Here is a 25,524-nt window from a genome sequence, read left to right on the forward strand (position 1 = left end):
CGCTCCGCTCCGCTCCTCCGGGCCCGGCCCTGCCGCCGCTCCGCTCCCCGGGCCCGGGCCCAGCCCCGGCCCTGCCGCCGCTCCCGCCTCCGCTCGCGGCTTCCGGAGGCGGCGCCTCCCGGCCCGGCCCGGCCCCGCGCGCCGCCCGCCGGCGCTGCAGCCCCGGCCCAGCGCGTTACAGCCCCGGGCTTTCTCCGCCCCCGGCTCTACCTCGTGGCGCTGGTTAAAAGCACAGCGCAGCTGCCCCGAGCGCTTGCAGCGCTTCCCCCAGCGCTCCTCACCGTGCCGCCAAGGGGCAGCCACCCGCCGCTCCCGGCAGGCCGGCCCCAGGGAGAAGCTGCCGCGGCCCCGACCCTTCTCCTGCTTCCCGCTCAGGGTCCCCCGGAATTGAGCCGTGCCCAAGCCCGGACACAGCCCTGGCCCAGGAGGCAAAGGGGCGCTAGAAGCGCAGTGTGTGGGTTTTTATTTTCTTCCCCTAATGATGTTAAACATAAAGTGACAATCCTTTTAATTCAATCGGGTTTTATTTTGAACATTAATAGGGTTAGAAAAGGGAATCAAAGCACGCTGCTACAAAAAAAAAAAAAAAAAAAAAAGGCTTGTAAGTCTTTTGGGTAACTATCAAGAGGGAAGGTGGCAGCTCTTTTTCTTCTTTATTCTTTTTCTGGAGAGTATTGCATGCTTCATAGCTGATGTTCTATGGATCCCCATCTTTACCTTATTTGCAGTTTTATGTCTTTTCTTTTTGTCAGTTCTGTAAAGCAAGAAAGAAATGCACATATTAAAGCAACAGCAGTGCTTGCTCATAATATAAACAATTTGTTCATTTAAGCACATGAACTCACAAGTACTGTCACAAGAAGACAAAGGGACATTCCATTTTACAGTATGTACATTTTACAAATGGACTGTTTTCTGCCTGTGACAAACTGCAGGCTTATTTTTTATTACAGAAAATGTCCTGATGGCCTGAAATCACAATACAAGATGAGCCTGCCTGAAGAAACAGTTAGGTTTTCACAATTTTTTAATGTCTTTTTACTTTCTTAAAGAAAGAACGAACTACTAAGGGAAGGACTTATTAAAAGGAGAGATGAATGTACATACACACACATTTACATATGCATCTACACAGACACACGTATATGCATACATATACGCACACTGCTACATTTTAGCTCCACTACCGTAGGAGCGGAGCTCAGGGACGCGCTCAGCGGGACCAGAGCAGGACACCTGCAGGCCAGCGCCACCCGGCACGCACCCGGCCAACCTCCTGAGGCCAATCCAGCCCTCCCAATGTCCAATGCAACACAGGCGCCTCTTCTGGCAGGCCAGACTTGTTTCTACCAATATATCCACCCACTCAAGTGAAGAACTGTAAGCAAACCAATACAGTCTGGAAAAGAAGTTTAAAAAGCACTTAACATGCCCCTCATTGATAGCATCTTACAGGCTAGAGATTTAGAGTCTAGCACAGAGGGCACCTGAAGATACTACAACAGAAGTTGTATAGAACTACACAGCAGAAAACACAACGAGCAGAACAGACAGCTATCAAGGAAAATGTGTCAGTGGCTGCTTTGTCTGCCCTTTGGTGAGGAATTTGAAGGAGATAGAGGTGTTTGGTTACTTCAGATTTATTTTGAATCTTTTCAGCAGAGGTATCTTCCATGCACTATTTAGTAAGTGTTGAATCCATAGAAATCCATTTTGAAAGAAAAGCCACTATTTTTACAGTTTAGATTAGGACACATAGTAAGTTTGCTGCCCAAATCATACTGTTTTTTTCAATCTTATGCTCCTCCAGCTGACAATTTCCCACAACACTTCCACTACAATGCAACGACAATGCAAACAACAATGAAAACTGGTATCAGCATAAAAAGTCTAAAATCTCCTCTTTCTATAACCACTTACATGAAGTAAGAATCACCTCCCACATCTGAAAGTTAATTTCAGTCACATTCATGCAATATGAAACTTACTGGCAAGCTGTTTTAGCGAGGGAGAGCCGGGGACAGGTACTGCGCTTGTGACCTGCTTTGCCACAAATGAAGCAGCCAGCGTCGGTCCTCTCACAAGAATGGTCTTGAAGAGCACAGCAGTTGCATTTGTCACAATGAAACCAGGCTGTAAAATGCATAGCAAGATCTATCATCTCAGAGAGGCTTATAATGGTCATTTTGAAATCAAGCTTTTCACTTAGAGAAATTGCCTATGCGTTTATAAAATTCTCATTTAAAAGTCTGCAAAATTAGGAAAGTCCTAATATTACAAATCAAAACGTGCAAGTTGTTCTATAACAAATGTTCGTGGAATTTAGCATGCCTTGACTTAGCAGGAATTCATCACATTTCCACAGAGTGGAAACCTACCCAATCAACTTATTTACTGACAATTTCTGAAATCGAGATTTTTTTCTTCCTTTATTCTTGTGTCCTGAATTATTACATTATATTTCTTCTATATATTTTGGCTTGTCATGCCAGTTTTTTTTTGGATTATAGCTTAAACAGCAAGTGCACTTTTCCTTAGAAAAATATTTTCCTGTACTTACACGGTTTTACACATTTGTTGCAAAGAGCACAATGCTTCCATCGTCTTCCATCCTACAAAAGATGAATGCATTTTCTCTTAAAAAAAATCCAAACAAACCCATTGATTCCATCTTAAAACTGAGCTAGCAATATATTTTATTACAAAACAACATGTACTTTGTAAAGAGCGTAAAAGCAAGAAGCTTTTAGAATCTGTGACAACCACAGCAGAATTGCCACACTTTGAAGCTCACAAGTTCTTCAGTTTCCCAAACTTAAATAAATAAATAAATTACCCCTCAAAAGAAAATATCACAAAGAGCAAGCAGCGAACTTCTGCAGCCCTCCTTCCAAGCCAAAGGAGTCATGAAACAGGAATTAATCCCCAGGGAGTTAGAAATGACATCCTGAGAAGTTGTCTGAACTGAATTGGCTAGGGTTTTCCAATGAAATCAATGCCAGAATAGGTTTTTACCATGGCAAAAAATACCAAAGTTATTTGACTAGTGCAAAATTTGCAGAAATAACTCAAAATACTTACTTTAGATGTACATGAATTGCATATCTCACAGTGTTGGTTACCAGAGCTAACATATCTCTGACATATAGTGCAAAACCTGGCAGAAATAAAGTTACAAATACATTGGTATATACTTGCTCAAGAAATCCAAAACTACATAAGCAAGTTTTATAGAGTCGACAGTAAGGGTAAGGGTAAGGATTGCAAAATCACTTTGCTAAATGAAAGATAATGTTCTTGATTCACATTACTACTTCAGAGCAGAGCCTCTCAATCATTGAGACACCTGAAGTAGAAAATACTAAAATTCATGTGCTTGAATTCAAATTAGCAATACATATTGCATTCAAAAGTTTGGCAATAGCAATAAAATTTGGGACTGCATGGCCCAAATAAAAACACACTCTCATAGTCACTTCAGCGTAAAGACATCTTACCTATAACCCTCTTCAACAGGGAGTACAATCATCCTTGGGGTGATGTTGGTGAAGATACGAACAGGAGATTGCCTACGACCTGTCTTGCCATGTTTATAAAGTGCATGATTGTCATAGTCTACCTGGAAAATAAGGAGAGAAGAGGGGGGAAAAGGTCTTGAACTGAACGGTTATCATAGACAGAACATACAAATTTATTGTCTTTATAGATATCTTATTAAATTCTTATTTTTATATAAAGACTAACTCCTAGTCAGAGTACAAATTTTACAGCATTTCTGAATTCATGTACCATAACAGAAGGCTAGACTCCAGAAACACACTTCCTAACACTACAGTTTTTAACTTTTCCCTTTTTACTCTTTTGCACTAGATAACTGTGATATTGCAGTTGTTACATTTTTCTTTAAACGAGGTGTTTTTCCCTGTTAAAAAAAGAACTATTTTTTTGTCTTGTAGTACAAGAGTTATTATGCATCTTAACCTATCCAAAATAATTAAAATAGCTGCAAATCCAATTAGCGCTGCTTCTTGCAGACCCTGGCACGAAGATTTTCCTCTATGAACACTAGCAGGAATGCAGCATCTGTGCCTTAATACAGCTTTCCAGTCGTCTTCTACAAATTTCCTTTCTATGAAATTGGTTTTCTGCAATACCTGGTACAATCTTAAGGCAGAAGAGAAGTGAAACTACCCTTGAAGATAGAATTCTCTTTGCTTCCTGACCCAAGTGCCAAGAAGTAGCTTTACGTAGCTGTACAGGATATACTTCCAGCAATAAACAGTAAAGAGATCACAAAACATCTTAGCAAGTATGTTGTTGTGTTCAAATCCTTAAGTTCATTTTTTACACAATTATGAAAACTTCCATTGTTACAGTTCCATTCTGATTCTAGCAGTTTTGCAGATGAAACACTTAAAAAAAAAAAAAAAAAAAAAAAAAAAAAAAAAAAGAAGGGGGGGGCACTATTGACATTTCAACATTTTGGAAAAACGCAATAGCGTTTCAAGTTCTCTGTTTTGCAATAACATGCACTTGATACTGTAAGTTTTGTCCCATTGAAAACATTTTAGAACAAACGAATGGACAAAAGACTGGAAAATTAAAAGGTAAGTAAAACTGCAGCAGTGTGACACAGTTTATCAAATGTAGGCCTTATACAAATTCACAACCCACAGTCTACATGATGGGCATCAGAGGGTTTGCAATGCCTCCCCAACAGGAGAATGGAAGTTGTGGAAGGCCATCTGCAAACAAGCCAATCCATGATCCACTTTGACTGATTTTCTCATTTGCACAGCACACCACAAATCAGCAAGGCCTCTGGTCTCACTCATACTGATAACCCCCTCGCACGGAAGCTCAGGGGACTCAGTGGCCTTAGTCATACCTGATAGTCCATCATACTGAAGCTTGGGAAAAACTCAAGAATGCGAGACTCAAAGAAGTACGGAAATATCCAGAACATGGGCATCTCTTGCTTGTTATCACCTAGAAGTGCAGAGAGTCAGATGTACTTTAAAGAAAAACAGCCTACATGAAGCATGAAAAGTTTACATTAACTGCTCTCAATGTATGTATGTCATGCAGGTCATAGGATCTACTTCCTAGGATGACAGGATGTTTTTGGCATATTTATATGGAGTGGTAAGTTAACTCAGACCACCTGTTTCACGTCCCTAGGTTGGTAAGAAGTAATACTGGTTTGATAGTTTGTTCTTCTCCCCCTTTAAAGTCCATGTCAATTGTAAAGTGGATTTTAGTAGATAACTATAGATATTAAATAATTATATAATAGATAAGAGGTATTATTTGACCAAGTATTAGTAAATCAAATATTTTATCATTAGAAACCATAATATATGTGTTAGCACTGACTAGAATATCCAAAATTATGGACTTTTAAATATGTGCTTTTTCTTAGGGTGATATTACAAACTCAACCCACCTATCTGCTTGTAATACCTTCTTTTTCTGTCTCCTTCCACATTGCCATCATCTTTTTGAAACTAGAAGCCAGTGCTTCCACCAATCCTCCAAAAGGGGGATCAGTCACCATAATGACTCTTTCACCTGTGTCTTGGTACAAGAATTGCTGGCAAGTTTCATGTGCGGCCTGAGAGAGACACAAATTACAGCTCTTGAATCTACATTTCTGGAAACTAGATTGTATTTGGCAATGAAAAGATTATTTTAGCAGTTACAACTTTGAAGAAGTAATTCATTCTTCTTGTGTTGGTGAATGTAGGATTTCAGGGAAAAAAAAACAAAACCCAGCATACACCAGAACTGCAGCATTGAAAACAATTGCCTTATTCAGTTTGAGCTGATGTATCAAGGCATTTATAAATTGGAGATTTTAGCAATCCAACACTGACTCCATTATTTTAAAAAATAATTTAAAAAGCAACATAGTCATCATCCCAATTTGGCTTGCAGTGTTCCCTCTATTACTCAGCTTTATTGCAATTAAAAATAGATTTTTCTCTACAATATTAATGTTCTGAAGTGCTGCAATTTGAATGCTTAAATGATACACTGCCATCACAGCTATCAACTTTCCACATCTTGAAAAGAAAACCAGAGTACTATTCATGCAGCTGAATAAGGTCTTTTGATTTAATTCAATAACATGAACTCTGAATAGAGTGTTGGATTAAAAAGACTCAAAGACAAGGCTTCAGACCAGCCCTCAGCTTCCTTTAGACAGCTTTTTTTTTCCTCTCTTTTCAAGAACCCATTCAAAACTAGGTTTTAGAACACAAAAATATGGAAGCTATCCAAAAAGTGGGAACAGTATCACAATAAGTACATTTATGTAAGTTAGAGATGGCCTAGTACTAATGACAGGGGAAGAGCAAACAGCAATTGTGTAATTACTGAGATAAATACTTTGAAAGTGTTTGGAATTTAATTACACTATGATTATACTATGAAATAGTCAAGAAATGTTTGGTCTTACCTCTCCACCAAAAAAATAATGATTAAACATGTTATAGTGGCAGAATTCATCCTCTGTATAGAACTGTGAATACCTGTAAAGTAAATTTTAAAATTAGTAGAAAAATAGAACAGCATCTTGTCTGCTCTAAAGAGCATTTACAGTTAAAAAGCATTCTGATTACTTACAACAATACTAACACTGTGAACAATGAAGTACAAATATTTTCCTCAAACCGTAGGTGTCATGGATGAATGTGTGTGGAAGGGGAGATGCAGAGTGGGGAAAGTGAAAGAAAAGCACCATTCTCAAACATAAGAACAGACAACTTGTAAATATGTGCAGAAGCCTGTATTCTTCAGACAGGTATATGCTTAGAAAACCTACCTGAAATCAATATCTAGTAGAAGGCTTCTAACGCCGAAATCTTCGTCTTGTGACGCTTTTGACTGAATCATTTCATGAAGTCTAGAATATAATAACCATATAACCATATGCTTCAGAAAATATCTTGCAAGACACGAATGCCTGATTCTTTACTAAAATTAAAAATAGCTACAGAAAACTGAATAAACAAAAAATATAATAACAATGTGACTCCATTTGGCTAATATTTATAGTTATAAACATGTCTGTCTTAAAAAAAAAATTAAAAAGCCAGTGAACACTCTTCAATCCATTGTGAAGAAATCAAATGCAAGCAAAGAAACTAATTGGCACTTTTGCAGCAAATAAAGCAGGAGATTTTAACTGGCAGATTTCTTTTAGATTGCAGTGCAGATATAGTCATCTTGCAGATATAGTCACCTTGCATATCTTACCAGATCAAAGCAAGATCCCACTAGCTGCTTGGATAATCCCCAAAAATTAAAGACTAGTGAACTACTTACCGAGGGAGAAAATTCTAGATTATTTTAATATTAGTAAGCTGCACGTTTTTGAGACAGATTTGGAAGATGTAACAATCACCACAAGATACCTGGGTGTGCCAACAGAGAGCACTCGTCTGAATCCTAAGGCAATAATAAGATCCAGCAGGAACTGGCAACTTCTGTCTGCAAACAAATACTGAGCATTTGTCTTCTTGTTCTCCAGGGGATACAAAAGTTGACTGGGAGTTTTTAACTGGGCAGTGGAGATATCACATTGGAACTGGTGGCCACTGTGTTCTTGCCATTCAGATGGCAACAGTAATTGCTGGCAATCCTGACAAAACTTCCTCTGTGAGAGCGGCAGAAGAATAAAATTCTTTAATCTTTAAACACAAAAGACAAAAAGGAACAAATTTTGGAAAGACATCTATAAAAGATATAAAGGAGAAGTTCATATTTTGTAAGAATTTGAACAGTTAAAAGGCATGCAGTTTAAGCTTGTGTTGCAAAAACCCACCAATGAAATATTTATTAAAAAAAAAGAAAAAAAAAGGCCACTCTGACAGCAAGTAACATGCTACCCAAAAGTGTTGAGACACTCAATAAAGTTACTGGATTACACTATCCACTACTATCAAGTGGACTCTATATGCACAGAACCAGGATTACTTGTTACTCTGTTACCTTTACTTGCTTGCACAATATGAACTTACAGCCTGGCATTTCTGCACAGTCCACTGAAAATTACAAATATTTTTTTTGAATTCAAACTGCTACTGACCTGCTGTTGGCACATAATATGAAAAGAAATGCACAGACAAAAAAAAGTATATATGTAATTCCCAGGTTGAAATATTCAATTAGGTCATAATATTTCCCCTTTGCATACAACAGTTCTCATTTTCCCAAGTCCCTTCAGTTTGTTTTTATATTTTAGAAAAGAAAATCCTAAAGCATTATATCTACATCTGAATACTTAAATTTACATTAACCTGTTTTTAATTGAAGAAAATGTTTAGAAGAAAATACCTTTCCACGTTCTGTCTGTGAGTAAAAGAAGGCTGATGATTTCTATTATATTCTTCACGTGCTGCAAGCCTAGCTTCCGACACCTGCAAAATTTATGTATGTATATAGACGCTCAGTTACAAAACAAAGAGACACAGCTCTGTTTTGCAGATTAAATCTCACCGTTAAGCTAGAAAGGTGCAACCTCTGCTCAGAAAAATTCTCATAGCCGTGTGATTATGGAGCCACAAGAACAACTGTGTTCACACCAGTGTCACGTGTAGCGGCACACTGCGTAACACCACTCCCATTCTGAATTCAAACTATGCAAAGTTATAATAAATAACTTATTTATTTTCCACTGCAAGAATACTGTGAAGGGAAAAATAAAAAATAAGTACCTTCTCATCTTCCCACTGGAAGAAGCTGCAGTCCTTCCTATCCCTGCAAGCCGAGCAGGCGTAAAACCTCCTCCCCTGCTCCTGCGCTCGGCTCGTCTTCACGAAGAGAAGCGTGGGCCCTGGCGAGGCGCAGCCGTTACCGCGCGATGGTTTCAACCGCCCCTCTCACGACGGGGCCCTCCCGACCTCCCGGCCCGGCCCCGCTCACCGTGGGGGCAGCTGGGAGCGCCGGGGGCCGCGCCGAGCAGCGTCGCCCCGCTCGGCACCGGCACCGGCCGCTCCAGACGCGGGCCCGCCGCCTCCGCACCGCGCGCCGCCATGACACCGCCGCGAGCTGGAGCGGCGCGTGCGCAGACGGAGCGCGGCGCCACCGCGCGGCGCGCTCGGGGGGCGGGGCCCGCGGCGCGCTCGGGGGGCGGGGCCCGCAGGGGGAGCAGAGTAGACCAAGCCCAAGGAAAAAAGGAAAAAAACCCAGCACTTTAAGGACTACCGGCGGCCAAGGAGAAGTAAAAAACAAAACTAAAAACTCTGCCTTTGGGATTATGACATTTATTGTCCTCAGAAGGCAGGCCAAATACATAAACACCTTTGAATTTTAATAAACTTTGGTAAAAAAACAACTCCTGGAAACTTTATAAAGGTGGTCACTTCAGTCTTCTGGTAAAACCCCACAGTAGATTAAGTTTTACATTTAAGGCATTAACATTGCAGCTAATCAAGTGAAGTGCTGACATGCTACATTAACATTTACATTCACTCAAAATTTATATAAAATAAAAGCATTTTATTAGAGTTCAAGGGTATTGCTTAGAATTACAAAATACAGCAATGTCTCAAACACTGAAGGTTTCATAAAAGCAGCAGTTTTTCTCCCATTCCTATTTTTAAATTGTCCAGAAGATAGCTAAAATAAAAATATTTACCATGTTTCATAAGCCACAAACTTGGCAAAGGGACCAGAAGGTCTTAACCATATAACATTAAATATAAAAGCAAATAAAAATTGGCAGAGGAGCATGACACTGCTACAGATACAACCATCAGTCTATGCTCTCTGTATTAGACTTCTCTAGTGAAAAACAATGGTGCACGTGGATAGGAATTTGGAAGGCGGGCTGGTTTAGCGAGGAACACTTTAGTGCTTAGGCAAAAACAGTGAAGAACCACTTTGGTAAGCAGTAATGAGTTACACACATTTGTACTCTTATGGCAAAAATCAGACTTCTAAGAATGTTATTCTTTTGTGATAGGTCCATAAAGAAACATAACATTTTCTCATAACTGTACTTAAATACGTAAGTCAAAAAAACTCCAGAGGAAATTTCATTGTCTGAAATATACACATAGTATATTTAGTCACCGTAGGAACTGTACGTACTTACCAGGGGGCAGGATTTTGACATAATTTAAACTAAGAAAATACTAAGTTTGATCCCCACTTTGATGGGGGGAAAATTAAAAACAAAAACACCCACATTTGGACCAAGTCTTCCCCACATTCTGTTACGTGGATGTCAAGAACAGCTTTTTTTATTTACTTTTTTTTTTTTTTATAGACATGACTTCCCGCTTCCCCTCAAGTAATTAACCTATGAAAACCTATAAATAGATTAAGATAGCAGAAAACATTACAAGGAAAAGCACTTTCACAATCAAAGATAACATCTCACGCTTCTTTTTAAAGCCCATATAAAAAGCTGATAGGGAACAGATTCTCATCTTTATATTAAATGAATAGAATTTCTATTGTATTCAAACGTAGTATTTCAGCATATGCAAACTGTGCATTTTCCCTTTATTATTATTCTTCAGAATACATTAATTTAGCCTATAAAAATACAGTATAGACAAGTTCTTCTCATTCCCTGACATAAGAATTCACAATTTTGACACAAAAAATGTAAACTTTGATTACATTCAAAATATATTTAAGTTCTGAGGTGTTGGCAGCCAGAGTTCTTGGCATACAGCAGAATTACATTATTGCAGAGCCTTTACACAAAAGTAGCTTACTAAATTTGAGACATTGACTTTTCTCTCATATCTTTGTTGCTACCAGGAGGAGAAGAAAGGCTTTCTGCTATGAAAGGTTTGGGTGAACGTGTTGCTCAGATGAACAATTCGGCCCTGACTTCCAGTGCTACTTCTCTCCACGATCACCCGGGGCATCTGAACAAGCTGGAGAGGACTCTTCCCATCCTTTAATGCCTGAGTAAGGTTTAGTATCTAAAAGAATAAGAGAGAGAGGTGCACAATTAAGCTGGAGTCAATAGGCTTGTAAAATTAGATGCCCCTCTTAGAATATCTTTCTTAAATAATTTGTCAGTCTGTACTTTCTAAATTGATTTTATTTCAAACAAAACTATTTTATTTAGTAACATAATGATTTAATATAACCTTAACAGACAACATCCTCTGCATGGTTTGGCTCTTCTGGCAACTCCATGTTATGCTCATATTATCCAAGGTGCTTTCTGCAGACCTGTGCTAGCTTGTTGATTGTTCTGCATGTTCTTGAGGTAGATGGTTTTCCTGTTGGTTTGAAGCCCTCCCCAAGTGTTTTCCCCTACTTTGCAAAAAAAAATTTTTTTTTTTAAAACTAATTTTGGCATCTAGGATTTAAAGATCTTCCCCTTTACAGTAGTACCCAAGACATAATGTTCTTTAGCCTCCTTGTATTTAATCAACTAGATACTTAATTCTTTTAATTCTTAAGGTTTTCCAAGAGTAACTGACAGCATTTTTTTCTAATCCATGCCTGAGAACGTAACATCTCCTGCAGTGACACATTCTTGTACCACTAGAGAAATTTTACTGAGCTCTCTATCCAAACCCAGAGGGTGGGGGGATGCTAAAGCAAAAAAAAGGCTCCAGATTTAACCATTACAGTGGGAAATGAATGTAAACGCCCTCAGCCACATGTCTCTATTTCAGAGAGAGGCTTTTGGTTTCTCTTGATCATATCATTTTTTCCCCCCTCTCAAACCTTTTGAGAAATAACAAACTTCCTGCAGCAAACTACTTCATCATAAAAAAAAAGCTACTTGGCACAGTTCAAGTTGAATGAATACAAGTTATTTTTATATCTCTGAAATAAAACCGACAAGAAGTGAGTATGTATTGAACAGCTAAAAAACACTTTAAAGAGCCAGTCTTACCTGCCCTCTCATAACGGACATTTGATTTTCAAAAGTAGCCTTGTCAAACCCTTTATCAGTCTTTGGTAAAGAAAATAAACAGTTATTACTATAGGAAATGAGTATTTGTTTTTAACTGCATGCTTAACATGCAAACTCATCAAGCTCACAGTATACATGGTCACATGTATCGATATTACAATAATTTCTGAAAGGTTCAAATAGTCATTGTATGACCCACAAAAAAGGCCTCTTGCTGCAGCAAACATGCATATATGAAAATAAAGAATTTACCATAATCATAAAAGAGAACCCACAGATATGTCTTTAAAACATTTCTAGGCAGGCTTGATATCATCATATGATGTTGCACAACTCCAATTTGCAAAGCCTGTCTTTACAGGTGAAGGAGTACTTCCTCCTTCAGATTTATGGACTTCTGCTGTGATTATCAGACCATGTGGAGCTGTTTTGAAAACAACTGAATCAAAGATGTAAATACTAGTGAACGTTTTTCAGGATCTACTGAAACGTTGCAAATACAGCCACATTTTCATTATATGCCTTAAATTAACATTTCTATCAACCCTTGCCATTCGGATTATTCAACTTGAATACTAGATACATTTACATGTTATGAATTATCTCTACCAAAGCTTATAATTGTTTATGGAGGTTTCAAAACAGACAGTCCTTTGCATGCATGTCTATACTGCAGCACAGTTTTCATATATTTAAAGTAAATTTGATAAAATTGTCATTTGGAAACTCATTCAATAAAATACGCAAGATTTTAGTGTCAGCCCAGAAACAGTTAATGATATGAAAATTACAGAAGTATCTAAGGTTAGAACAAATATGATTTTCTCAGGTTGCTACAGTTTTTGAAAAATGTGTGTGCGCGTGTGCATTCACATGTGCATATGAGCACATGACACCCAGATACATTAGTAAGATTTTTGTTATTAGGTAATTAGCTTTCATTAAGTAAAACTCTTTTATAAGAGGTAACTGTGGTTTTGAGTAAGCTGATTACTATCAATTAGTCACATTAGTGACAGCTTCCCACAATTATAAACCCTTTGTGCCATGTCAGCATTACATCGAAAATTGCACAGGATCATGACATACAGGTTAAATTCATTAAAAGAACAAACCTCTAACTATTCCATTACAACTATTAGCTCTTTCAATAAATTTCAATTTAAAGAAGCAACATATTCACCTTAAACAGTTCATAAAGATCTTCACAAAGATCCTGCACAAAGTTCATATCAGAAATTCGAGGAAGAACCAAATCTCTGGTCTCCTGAGAGAAAGGAACTTTTGCTTGAGAAAGCCAAGCCCAGTGAAAGGGATCTAAGAAAGAAAAACAGTTACATTTACAGATCAGCAAAAAGAGAAGTTAAATGTTTTCTCTGGATATAATACTACGGTGCATTCAGGCACAGATACCTTTTTTTTTTTTAAAAAAAAAAAAAAAAAAAAGAAGGGTCATCTGTTTCCCACATCCTCTTTTTGGCTACAGTTACAGAAATAGCTTTGCAACTTACTTAACCTTTTTCTTAACCTCCAAACAACAACAACAAAAAAATCCTAAGTAATAAATACTTACTTGAAGCAAATTAAATACTGTAAATAGAGATAAATGCTTTATTTTACTTAGTAATACAATTTTCCTTAGAGTAAAATAATGGCTATTATCAAATAAAACATTTTAGGAGCATGGCTTATACTGAAGAATTAGCAAAACAGGTAGCTACTGTCTTTTATTAAATCCTTAGTTTCCTAAGATGCCTTCTAAGCAGATCGAGAAAAACATTTATTATTTTTCCCCAAGAGCATTTAGTATTAGCATTGGACCATACAGTAATTTAGGTTAGAAAGGATCGTTGAAAGTAACTTGGCTGAGAGAATATGCACCCACATCATCCAGGCTGTTAAGAGCATGAAACACTACCGGCCCAGGGCAGACCAGTAAAGGTGACCAGTGGCAAACACCTTTTGAACTTTCTAGTACTGCTCCTGGGCTTTGAGCCTGACAGCCCAGCCCAGACAATTTTCCACCCACCTCACAGTCTGTTTCTCCAGGCCGTATCTCATCCATTTGCCTACAAGGATTCTAAGGGAGGCCTTGCTAAAGTCAAGGGAAACAATAACCACTGCCCTCCCCTCACAAATGAGCTGGTCCTCTCAAAGAGCTCTCCAGTTGGTCAATCCATGTAAATCCCTGTATGGAGAACAAGAAGGGGATAGGGAGGCCCGCACTTGGGCATGGCTTTCCACAGGCTTTGCTCCACAACCTTCCTGGGGATGGAGCTTAGGCCAAACAACCCAGCTCCTCACAACCACTTCCTGCCAGTTAGGAAGGTTCCTCGCAGAAGCCTCATCCAGGAATATTTATTTAGCAGTGAGTCTCCCCAACAGATGATTAGTCACTTACACGCTCTCCACTCATCAGGATGCTTAAAAGGAAAAGCTAACCCGTTGTCAATTGCAGCTATTTTAATAATAGGATCTTTAGTTACAGTCCATTGGATATCCTGCAGAAAGAACGTGTCCAAATGAAATACGCATGCATACAAAAGAGTTGAAAGACATTAAAGACACTACCCACGTAAAACAAATTCAAGCTCACGATTCTTACTCCAACATCAAGGAACAGGAGCTCTTTTCCAAATACAAATATAATATAAAAAAGAGCCAAGAAATAAACGAAGGAATGCATTTTCAGCAGACAATTTTACTATTATAGATAAGTCTAATAAAGAAAAAAGCTATAGAACAATACAAATAACTTCCAGTGTGATTTTATCCAGACCAGTCTATTCCAAGCAGCCTGTGCATTTACCTAACATAATGGAGTATCAAATTCCTTTACTGTGCACCAGCATTAAAGCCATTCACTCCCACACAAGACCAAGTTATTACAGTAAACAGTGTAAGAATACACTCTTCTTACCTTATCTGACAGATCAGTTCCACCATCTTGTTTTTCATACCTGACCAACCAGTTATCATTACCTCTGTCTTTAAAAAGGAAAATGCATGTCACAAGTTACTTAAGAATTAGTCATCTAACATGGCATGCAGCAATTTGTAACATTAATTGAGAATTTATCAATAGTCAGGCTAAGTGTTTACAAACTTGGACACTCCAAAAAAGTGTGTGTGTGTATATATATATATATATATATATATATATATATATTTGCACTTTACTGAAGGATTTTTAAAAGTTGATCTACTGAAAAGACTGAGAGTGTATCACAGGTTTAACTACATATTATTTTTAGTTTCTCCCACTGGATGAATACAATAAAAATACCAAGAAACCTAAAAGAAACTATTTTGATTCACTGATGCAGAAAGACCACTTGCAGAGTGCATTTTTCCTGCAAAAAAGAACATTATCAGCAGCCAAGACGACTTAAGTTTTAAGCTTCTATATTAATGCTGGTGGGGAAAAAGAAAAGCCCTTTAAAATTGTATGAGGCATGAGATTTGAAGAAAACGGAAATGTTTTTTGTTTCCCCTCCATCTTCAAAGAGGTCATCTTCAGTTTCTGAAAAGGTTATCTTCACCATTCAGAAGGAATTGAGGTGATTAAGGCTTTCAGAGGATCTTCCTTAAGTTTAGTTAAGCATCTACTTTCAGAACTCTTTTTGTATTCTACATGATTAGATATATTGAATTAATGTAAATCACCATCCACATAGTGAATTCTTCCATTTTAAGTTATCTTCTCCACAAGTCATAGGAAACAGTTTTGGTCTTGTTCCACAGCAAGTTGTTTTGGAGCACTTGGCTCTCTTAGAGCTGACAGATCACAGCAGCAGCAAAAAAGCACCATGTCCTTCTCATCAAGCTAACTTATTTCAGACTGTTGCTAAAAAGAGGTTATGGTGACTTATCTTCAGCTGGATTCCTTTCTAGTAACTGAATTTAAGAAAAGGAAAATAAACTTGAGCTAGTATACCTAAGAACAGTGAAGATGCCACCTCTGACAAAAGGAGCAAAGAATAAAATTTTATTTTATTTAGATAAAATATTCTTTAGATCCCCGAGGAAACAAACCACCCACATAGCCAATAGAAGACATCCAACATTCAAGTGAAGGAATGCAGGGGAACTGAGAGATGTACATCATAATACATGTAAAAAGTTATTTTGCACTCATGCAGAAGTGGGTGGCTGTTGTTAGGCTCCAGCTTAGCTGTGGTTTCTCTTACGGCCCCTGAGACCCCAGCATCCCTTGTACACTCTTTTGAGGAAGAGAAGCAGGCAGCTACAGTCCACTGACACACTGCAAAGGACAACAAAAAGCATTCGTTTTCAGGTTCCTGTGTTGCTTAAAACTATCAAGTAACCACCAAAAAGTGTTGCTTGGATCTTATCACATATGGTAATTTCAATGTTTGAATCCAAAATAGATTGTGTTGAGTTTGTAAGCAACATTCTGACCTTTAGTTGTATGTGAGGGGAGAAAGGATGTGAAATGCAACCATCAACCAGCACTGCCTCAAGAGAGTAGGGAGGCACCAAGGGACACTGCGACAGATACCTGTATTTCTGATGACATAATCCAAGATAACCAATCTCTCAAACTGTGACTGAAATTCTTTCCTCGTATTTTCAGGTAGAGGATCAGTTTCAAACTTCCTGAGCCAGTAGTCAGCTTCCTTATACCCTTCAACAAACAGCTGGAAGGAGCCAACCTGAAACATTAAAAAAATGATTTAGGAAACACACTTCTGTAGGTCATTAAAATAATTTTAATATTAACTGAAAAAAGAAAAGAAAAAAAAAAAGATACTCAAGTTCTGAACACAGGCAATATGACACAGAGCCATTTGACAAGGGCTACCTACAACAGTAAGATGACTAAGTGTTTTTTCTTTCACTCTAAATCCTTAAAAAAGCTACAGACTCAAAACTTCCTTTTTCTTAAAAAAGAAAACATTCTTCAGATTTTTCTTTAAGTTTTAAATTAAACATTGTTTAAACACTCTTTGAATTAACCAGGAACAAAATGCAGACAACCAACCAAACATGGGAAAAATAGTCAAAGAGGGGAGGCGGAAAAGGTAAACATTTTAAATTGTTACTTCTCCAGAAGAAAGTAAGATTGCAAATGGATACAAGTGGCTACAAAGCCACTTCTGCTTCTGAGTCCATCATTTATGGAAAGAGAAGAAAATGCATAAATGACTTCTTAGGCTTACCTTAGGAGGTAGTCCAATTCGATTAAATTTTTTAGCAACTTTTGGCACTTTTTCTAAAGCATATTTTTTTCCTCTTGACTTTGCACGATCTATTGCACTGTAGTTAAAGGTCTCACTGACAAGCCAGACAACCTTAAGATATAAAAGTTAAAATATAGCTAAAATCTGCTTATTTTAATTATAGCTTTACAGCAAGTTTTATGCTTACCTACCAAAAATGCAAAAAAAAAAAAAAAAAGTATCTTTTTGTTTTTCCTGTATAGAAAAACTTCACAGGAAAAGATAAACACATGTTGTTTTGTGTAGCCTGAACAGAAATTTTTGACTAAAATACTTAACTGGGTATCTTTATCTTCTGCTTTTTGCAATCTTCATGGCCTTCACCAAAACATCAAGCATGAAAGCACCAGAAAGTGCTAGAACAGTTACTCAATAAAGAAAAGAAAAAAATCTCTTCAGACCTAAACTTACTTGTTACAACAGAATCTCACACCATGCCAAACCACAGTACCTTAGCACTTGCAATAGTTTAGAAATGATATGAGCTATTACATGATATATAATGATGTCTTTACAACCACAATCCAGAGAAAGACAAGCCTGTGGTTGTGTATTTTTCACATTCTAGTAACTTACACAACTTAACTTTACCTTAGTTTTAGGTACAACTCCTAGCCCCAGCTTGTCATCCACAAGATAGGCACCAGCTTCAGAGAGATATCCCTGATTTGGAACGAGGCAGCCTCTGCCAAAGCAGCAAGGACAACAAATCTTGTGAAAATATTTGGTCCACTTTGGATTTAGATGTCCATAAGGCTCTTCAGATTTTGGTTTGAACACTCCAATGCTTTTCTAAGGTATGCAATATAAAATTTAAGTACAAATACTAAAATTGTAAAATATTAATACTTTCAAATAACTAATTTTCAAAAAGAATTCAAATATTATACACTGCATTTTATAATTGGCTCTTTTCAGGTGATGAAATAGTAAAACTAGAAATACCAAAACAGCATCCCAAATAATTTTATCATCAAATGCTTGTACAGAGGCAGCACAAATTTTAAACAAACTCTTCATAACAGAAAACCTAAAGTAGATCTAACATTTACTAACTTTTCAAAATTAAAAAGAACTGTCAATTTTTGCTACCTAAAAAGAGTTTTTCACAGTAGTTTACAGGTTGCAGGATCCCTGATGGTTCATTGATATTCCAGAGAAAGATACAATGTTTTTAGGAAAGTGATAAATACACAGTGTGTTAATAATACACTACATCTAATATTTTATATCCGTTTTATTTATTGCTTTTAGATAAAATATATTGCAGAGTAATTCTTCCATTATTTGATGGCAATTCCAGAGATCAGCACCATCTTTTACAGCTGTAGTACAGCAAAGCTCAGAGCAAAGCTGACAATGCTTCACACTATCAGTCGTATTTTACTTTGGAGAGATACAGCAAAATTTAATACAACTCAAGAGTACTGCATCCAGTTTGGGGTACTCCAATAAAGCAGAGGAGAAAGGAATAGGAGAATGTCGAAAAACAGGGAAAATAACTAGAAAAACACAAGTAATGAAACACTGCATGAACTGGGATTGATTAGCCTTGGACTCAGTAAAAGGTGACACGAAACCCAGAAGCCTCTCATTGTAGAGAGAACAACAACAACATCTGCTACAAAAGTGATGATAAATGATAGCCTTGAATCCTAGCAGATAAGATGCAAGGAAAATCCTTTGCACATGAAGAGTAGCTAAACACTGGAATGCGCTGCCTGGTTGCGGAGTGTCCAGGACAGGATGTTGCCAAGAACGGGTTAGTCAGACGTTCATCAGGAATCACCCAAGATGTTCCTGTTCTAGGAGAGAGGTACTAAGCTTGCCTCCTGCATAAGTCTGCATGTTAGCCTCAAACCCCAGCACTGCTATTGCACTAAAACACATAACCTTCCGAGTAGCTGTGACACACTTGAGCCTAATGCATCAAAGCCACATAACGCCATTTCTACAGCTCACATTTAGAACTGGTGCATCTTTATTCCTTCTAAGAGCTGTGATAAGTCAAATTCATATCTCAAACGCTCAGACACATCTGTTTGGAAAACATTTTCACATACTAGTTCTCTCCTGAAGTCCTAACTACAGCTGGATTCCTCAATAAGCCAAAACTGTCATAGAACCATAGAATCCTTAAGGTTGGAAGGGACCTTTAGAGATCTTGTAGTCCAACCTCCCCTGCACATAGATAGACATTAGTCCATCGTTGCACTACCAGCCTCACAGCTATTTTACACCAAACAGGTAAGATAAGTCATGAACAAGATTCCTGGCAACCAAAGTATCATCCTCCTTCTGCAAGTGCTGGTTTACCTTGAGACTAATTCCCCACATTCCAGCAAGCTTTCATCTCTTTTTAACCTCGCTCTTGCAAGGCATGCTAACTACAAGGAGTTTCTTTCATTCAGTTTCTAAACAGAGTTCACAAGACGGACATCAATAGCATCACCTATCTCACCTATTTTGACTTTTTTTTAAACCAATTAACAAGAGAAATAAGTTATGAATTATTTGCATTCATCCTACAAACTAACTTTCCGATCAACAGCAGAAAGAAATAAGATGACATTTATATCCTTTGAACTCTTAGATTTCAGGATGCCATTATCCAAGACTCTAAGCTTACGCTCCAAATCCCAGGTAAGTATGCACAAGCACAGTCAATTCAGATCTCTACAAAACACTTATATGCTTACAATAAATGTTTCATGTAAGACGACAATTTGGAATGCACACTAATGCTTGTTGAATATATTACTGAATCAGCTGTTTGGAAAATTCGCAGTACATTGGGTTTATTTGGTATACTTCTTTGGTCAAAGTTCCAACACTAGTTTAGAATCATTAAAAAGTTATTTAATTGAATCTACTGACTCACATGGTGCTGCTCTAAACAAAGCTAGTGGCTTCTGGTTTCCCTCAAAACACAATAGTATACTTGGTACTAAATTTTGTAGCACCATTGAAATTAAAGCCTGATGTAGAATGGGCAGCTCTGTGTGCAGACAACCTACGAGGCCAGTCCTAACTTTGCAAGGCAAAATTAACTGGCTCCATCAGCATTACCAGTTAGTCAGCGGCTGAACTCTCAAAGAGATATTGCAGAAGAGCTTGGTAATGGCTTTTACCTGGCTAAGTAGCAAGCAGCAAACACAGAAATGTTCATCCAAGTAAGGGAAATACATGTGCAAAGGTAATTTTATTTAGACAGCTTGACTTTTGTCTTTCTGGCAGAACCAGAGAGACCTAGACCTCATAGAAGAGCCAGCTATATTTTGCTTAACTTGTAGCTAAACATAGTATTAGTTCTGGTAAACACTTCGGTAGCTAACAAGAAAGAGAGCTAAACATTTTTAATAAGCTCTTTCTCAGGTAGGAGGAGATTGCACAAGAAGGAGAGCAGGAGAAAGCAAGTCACAAAACTGGTCTTAGGGAGAATGATGCAATACTCGGGAGCTGATCTCCAGCAGCATGCAAGACCCATTCTACAAACAAGAGTTTCACTGTTGACAAACAAAGTTTACTAGAACTTTAAAAGGAATAATCAACCAAGATAACCTCTACATTTAGCACAAATAATAACGGAATATTGAAAGAAAGAATTTAGTATTCCTGCAGTCTCCTGCTGACAAACACATTCATATTTTGCAATGAAATTACTTTTATGGCCTATTAAAAAAAAAAGAAAAAAAAAACACTGTTCTTTAGTCTTACGTTCAAGTAGGACCTGCATATGTAAGGGCGGAAAAGGGAACAGCAACAATAAGAATTTCTAGAAACCCAGATGGGAACTAAAACAGCACTACAGCTTTCAATGCAAAACAAAAGTAAAATTAACTACTGCAGTTAAGAAAGTGGTGTATATGCTCCTACCAACCACAGGACACAGCAAGTCATTGTTAGCCATCAAACACAACTGAAATATGTCATTAGACAATGCTGATTTGCAAACACATAAACCTAGAACAAATATTATTTTTTTGGCTAGTGATTTCTCCACTCACTATTTTTCAAGCATAAAACATCTTGACTGCACACATTAGCAAAAGAAAGCCTTGAACAATCACTCAGTTTTAAAGTATTCTTAGCATAACTCCACAAAATACACAAGTCATACATTTGATGCATTGTGAAGCATTGATTTACACAAATATTTGGCCATACTTGCCCAGCACATTTCCATTGTGTTAATCAAATAAGATACAATCTTCTTTTAATCTTCCACTTTAAAAGAAGTATCAAGTTTGAATATATGCACAAAAATATAAAATACATGCACAAAAATATAAAAACTGAAGGAGTGGATCAGAAATTAAAGCCTGCTGAAATCTAAACAGAGGCTTCATGTTCATATCATTGTATACAAGAACCCTAAAGAAATAAGTTGATTTTTTCTTTCCAACTTCAGAAAGAAAGATTCTCTCCCCAAACCTTTCTGACAATGATTTTAGCGTACAATAAATTATCAAAAGATATTTTAACGGTTTTTCACCTTTTAAACTAATTGTTGATAGCATTGATAGTGCCTGATTACATAATAATATGCTCACCCCCTTTGGATCCTTGACAAAGTAACTTCCACTGGACCCTTGAGAGATTCTTTCTGGAAAAACTCCGCACTCTATAGCTTGTTCAGCTCTCTGAACAATTTCCGCAAACTCTGGATCATCCAAAAATATGTTCATATCAACAGCATGTCCTGTATTTCCTGAAAAAAGAAAAAAAGAAAAAAAAAAAACACTCTTCAGTGGAATTTACATTAAAAATGAACCTCATAAGTAGATACATTTAAAAAAAATACAAATGTTTCCTGTTAATGCTGAAAAAATCAACCTATTAAATCATTGTTGATTTGGTGATTTCACCAAATGCCTAATAAATCTTTCATTTAAAATAAAACTGCCCACTCTGCAATAACTAATTTCAGATCATAACTGCAAAGTTTCTGTATTATTCAATAATATTTTAAGACCTCTTCTGTATAGAGGAATCTAAATTAAAGAAAAAAAAAAAACACAAGCCAGTGGAGGGGAAACAAACAAACAAACAAACAAAAAACAAACACACAGGTGCACCAAAGCTTTTCCATATAACAAAAGAAAAAACCCACTAAAGTAGTGTCAACTATCTGAAAGTAAATTGCCCATTAAGCACTAGGTATTAGAAGGGTATCATTTGTCTAACAGTTTGGCTAACATATTCGTCATCTAGGACACAAAGATGTTATTCGCTGAACAGTCTATAACATGGACCACTGACAAGTAGAATTAATACCCCATACTTCATGCCATCATCGTTCTAAGATTCAAGCACCACAAACAATTTACAGGATTTTTAGGTACATCAACCAGAACATAATCTCTTTGCAGATACTAAAGATTTTAAAGAACTAGAAAACAGCTGCCAAGACTTCCTATACTCACTGCTATTTAAACCCTCAGAAATTATCTTACCACAACTTTTGAAACTGGAAATTTCGGTAGCTTATTAAAATAACTTTTAAACCATATTCTTATGGAGAACATTTTAATGGGTCTGTGCAGAATTTGCGGCTTATTTCTATATTCAGAAACAGACACATTAAATTAAGCATTCAGAGACAACATCACTTTGTTCCTATTTCAGCTAAAAACTCGTACATCCTTCTGGAAAGACAACTGACACCTATTGAGACGGGTCAAACCTGAAGAGCATGCAGACAGACAAATCAAAAATCACTGTTGTTCACACTTTCCTGCAGCACAGGCCACACTTGCAGGACGTTTCTTGGACCACTAGCACTTCCTGATTCATGAACTATCCAGAAATAATAACATGCCTTTGAAACAAAAACCCTAAGAAGTATAAAACACAGGAATGCCTCAGCACACGTTACAAACCAAAAGAGCTAAAACTAATGACATCTCATTTCTGAGAACCAAAAATTACAGCCCACTGGATCAGATGGACTGAACTTTAAATTAAAACTTTCATTTTTGTTTCTTCAAAAAAGACGTTAATCTAATGAAGCTTTCCACTTCCATTTTTTTTTAAGTGCTACAAATCACAATTCATTGCCGGTACAATCTCTAAAACCTACAGTTAGAAGTGAGTAAAGTTGTTTCTTGCAACCACTCTGGGAAAAAGAGAGAAAGAAAGAAGTCATTACTCTCTCGAAGCCGCAGTTTGAAGAGCAGTGCTCGCCTACACAACCTGACTGCTAAGCTTCACAACGCGACAGCGGAGCAGGGCAAGGTATAAACACCAACGCATCCTCATCACTCAGGTATTCAAGTCCTCGGAGCTCATCCAAGCTGATTCGGGACAACGCTAGGACCCTCAATCCTGAAGGATGCCAAGGGAAGAACACAACATACAGAAGTTACTAGCACAGCCTATAAGCTGTTCCTATAAGCTGTTCCCTGCCAAAGGGCTGTTTTCCCCGGGCCCGCACGCCCCGCGCCCGCGCCGGGACAGGCTCCCGCGCTCGCCGCGCCCGCAGCCCCGCAGGCTGCAGCGCCGGCCCGGCCAGCACCCACCCGCGGCGACGGCGCGCGGCTCCCGCTCCCAGGCGGCGGCGGCGCCGGGGCCCGTGAGGCGGCGGCGGCCGGGGCCCGGCGCCCGCAGCAGCGGCTCTCCCTCCCCATGGCCGTCGGGCCCCGAGCCTTCCTCCTCCTCCTCCTCCTCATCCTCATCCTGCTGCTGTCGCGCCGGCTGCTCCACCGCCCACTCGCCGCCGCGCTGCCCGCCCAGCCGCACGGCGCCGCCGGGCGCCCCTTTGAGCGGCGGCCCCGCCAGGCGCAGCAGCCGCTCGCGGGGCTCCTCAGGGCCCGGCTCCGCCATGGGCGCTACTGCCACCGCCCCCGCCGCGCTCAGAGCCCCGCGCCGCGGCCCGCGGCACCCGCCCGCCCCCGCCGCTGCGCATGCGCGCCCGGCCCGCGCCCACCTGCCTTAAAGGCGCCGCGCACGCCCCGCACCGCAACGGCCTGGGAGAACAGAGCCGAAAGCGCGCGTTTCTGTCCCAAAACGGTGAGTGTGTACAACGAGGCGTCTGCTCTCCCTCCTCTTCCCCTCCCTGCAGTTTTGTCCGTGGCCCCGCATTCTTTATTAATCTGAAGAAGAACGCGCAGGTAACCTCGACACCCTGCAAGGCTCCGAGCCGGCTACGTTCTCAGAGGCTTCTCCGTTCGAGGGGACCTTCCTCAGTACCGCAACCCAAACGGAGCTGTTCACAGACCTCACACTAACATAGGGGAGAAATACACACGTGGAGCACTTCTGGAGCAATGGCACATCTTCTTTTTTTTTTTTTTTTTTTTTCCCTCATAATTATTCATAACATGATGATCAATTTCACACATTAGCTGGATCACAGAAAGGAAAGATATTTGCATAGCTATTACCAAAATAAAAGCTATTGAAACACTCGTGTTTGTTTTATCTCAGGTTACCAGTCACCTAGCGGACTTTGGAACCAACTTGTGTGTCATTTCAAAGGTCTTTTCCAACCATAAGGATTGTATGATTTGCTTGTGTAGCTAGGAATACCTATAATGTGTGATAAAACCTGTTCAGATTTGCATTTATATTTTCAGTTCTTTTTACTAAAAGTGAACCTAGAGGAATGTAACTCCAGTCCAAATGAACTGGTATTTTACACCTAATAAACAAACATGAAGTTTGCAGCAGGGGTGCAGAGTGTCACTAGATGTTAAAACCTCTGTGCAGCAGGGCAAAGAGATGAGAGCACGATGGAGAAGTCGCACACTTCGCCCAGCCGATCGCAGGGGAAGGCTGCACCCCGTTTATCCGCACGGGATATGAGGGACTGTGGCTGCATCAATAACACGCTGTTAAACAGCCCATCCACGGGCTTCTGAAAAGTTTCAGAGCTCTTTCTTTTGCATTAACTAAAGGGGATAGAATTTATTAGTTCTTTCTCCCATTTCAGAGATCCATCTGCACATACCAGTGTATGTGTAAATACATTTACCTGATAGTTTTGATCTTCTATTTTAACGTGAATTCTGCCACATGCTCTTACACATTAATCCTAACGCATCTTTACCTTACCTCAATCCTCAATAGCCCAGTATTATAACTCATAACTAAGCAAAATACACATCAGTGTAATAGATATTAACTTCAATTCTGAGTATTAGCTACCTGGATCCAAGCTATTAACTGTTGTTAATAAAAAGCTAACATTTTTGTCTGCATCCTTCTAACCCCAGAGTCTCCCTTTCCTTCTGTTTCTGGTGTGAATCCGAGCACTGCACCTAAGCACTGGAAGGGGAAAAGCAGGAAAGAAGGAATTTGCTTACGCGCGCCAATGTGTTCCGAGTCAGACACGCTTTTAGCTTTCGACGAGCTCCCTCTGGTGGATATTTCAGATAAAGA

General features: G+C 38.8%; 2 protein-coding genes across 2 annotated transcripts; both read right to left on the bottom strand.

Annotated features, from left to right (window-relative positions):
- Positions 1-609: 609 nt before the first annotated feature.
- ZCCHC4 (zinc finger CCHC-type containing 4) lies at positions 610-9,040 on the bottom strand. Its single transcript, XM_088540065.1, has 13 exons — positions 8,929-9,040; positions 8,721-8,839; positions 8,341-8,423; positions 7,419-7,694; positions 6,827-6,907; positions 6,461-6,533; positions 5,464-5,614; positions 4,889-4,989; positions 3,498-3,619; positions 3,082-3,157; positions 2,561-2,612; positions 1,989-2,133; positions 610-754 (listed from the first exon to the last, which is right to left on the bottom strand). Exons 1-13 carry the CDS (start codon positions 9,038-9,040, stop codon positions 622-624), a joined length of 1,524 nt encoding a protein of 507 aa, XP_088396191.1. The 3' UTR covers positions 610-621.
- Positions 9,041-10,623: 1,583 nt separating this feature from the next.
- On the bottom strand, positions 10,624-23,985 carry PI4K2B (phosphatidylinositol 4-kinase type 2 beta). Its single transcript, XM_088539941.1, has 10 exons — positions 23,664-23,985; positions 21,696-21,853; positions 17,734-17,934; positions 17,083-17,214; positions 16,422-16,575; positions 14,820-14,887; positions 14,301-14,400; positions 13,083-13,216; positions 11,879-11,938; positions 10,624-10,946 (listed from the first exon to the last, which is right to left on the bottom strand). The coding sequence occupies exons 1-10, from the start codon at positions 23,965-23,967 to the stop codon at positions 10,773-10,775; spliced, it is 1,485 nt and encodes a 494-aa protein (XP_088396067.1). The 5' UTR covers positions 23,968-23,985; the 3' UTR covers positions 10,624-10,772.
- Between the last annotated feature and the right edge of the window lie 1,539 nt (positions 23,986-25,524).

This window comes from Tinamus guttatus, unplaced genomic scaffold (genome assembly GCF_059628265.1).
Source record: "Tinamus guttatus ecotype Peru unplaced genomic scaffold, ASM5962826v1 Tinamus_guttatus_pri_ptg000052l, whole genome shotgun sequence".
NCBI classification, from domain to species: Eukaryota; Metazoa; Chordata; class Aves; order Tinamiformes; family Tinamidae; genus Tinamus; species Tinamus guttatus.

Bases quoted from the DNA above. Each gene is read 5' to 3' on its own strand.
- PI4K2B (XM_088539941.1), bottom strand. From the start codon at position 23,967: ATGGCGGAGCCGGGCCCTGAGGAGCCCCGCGAGCGGCTGCTGCGCCTG. The intron at 14,401-14,819 runs GTAAGAAGAGTG...TTCTTTCTGCAG, and splicing joins GAACTGATCTGTCAGATAAG to GATATCCAATGGACTGTAAC. The intron at 13,217-14,300 runs GTAAGTGACTAA...TTTCTTTCTTAG, and splicing joins TCCTGATGAGTGGAGAGCGT to ATCCCTTTCACTGGGCTTGG.
- ZCCHC4 (XM_088540065.1), bottom strand. From the start codon at position 9,040: ATGGCGGCGCGCGGTGCGGAGGCGGCGGGCCCGCGTCTGGAGCGGCCG. The intron at 6,908-7,418 runs GTATCTTGTGGT...ATTATATTCTAG, and splicing joins CTCTCTGTTGGCACACCCAG to ACTTCATGAAATGATTCAGT. The intron at 755-1,988 runs GTAAGTTTCATA...CTTGCTTTACAG, and splicing joins CTCGCTAAAACAGCTTGCCA to AACTGACAAAAAGAAAAGAC.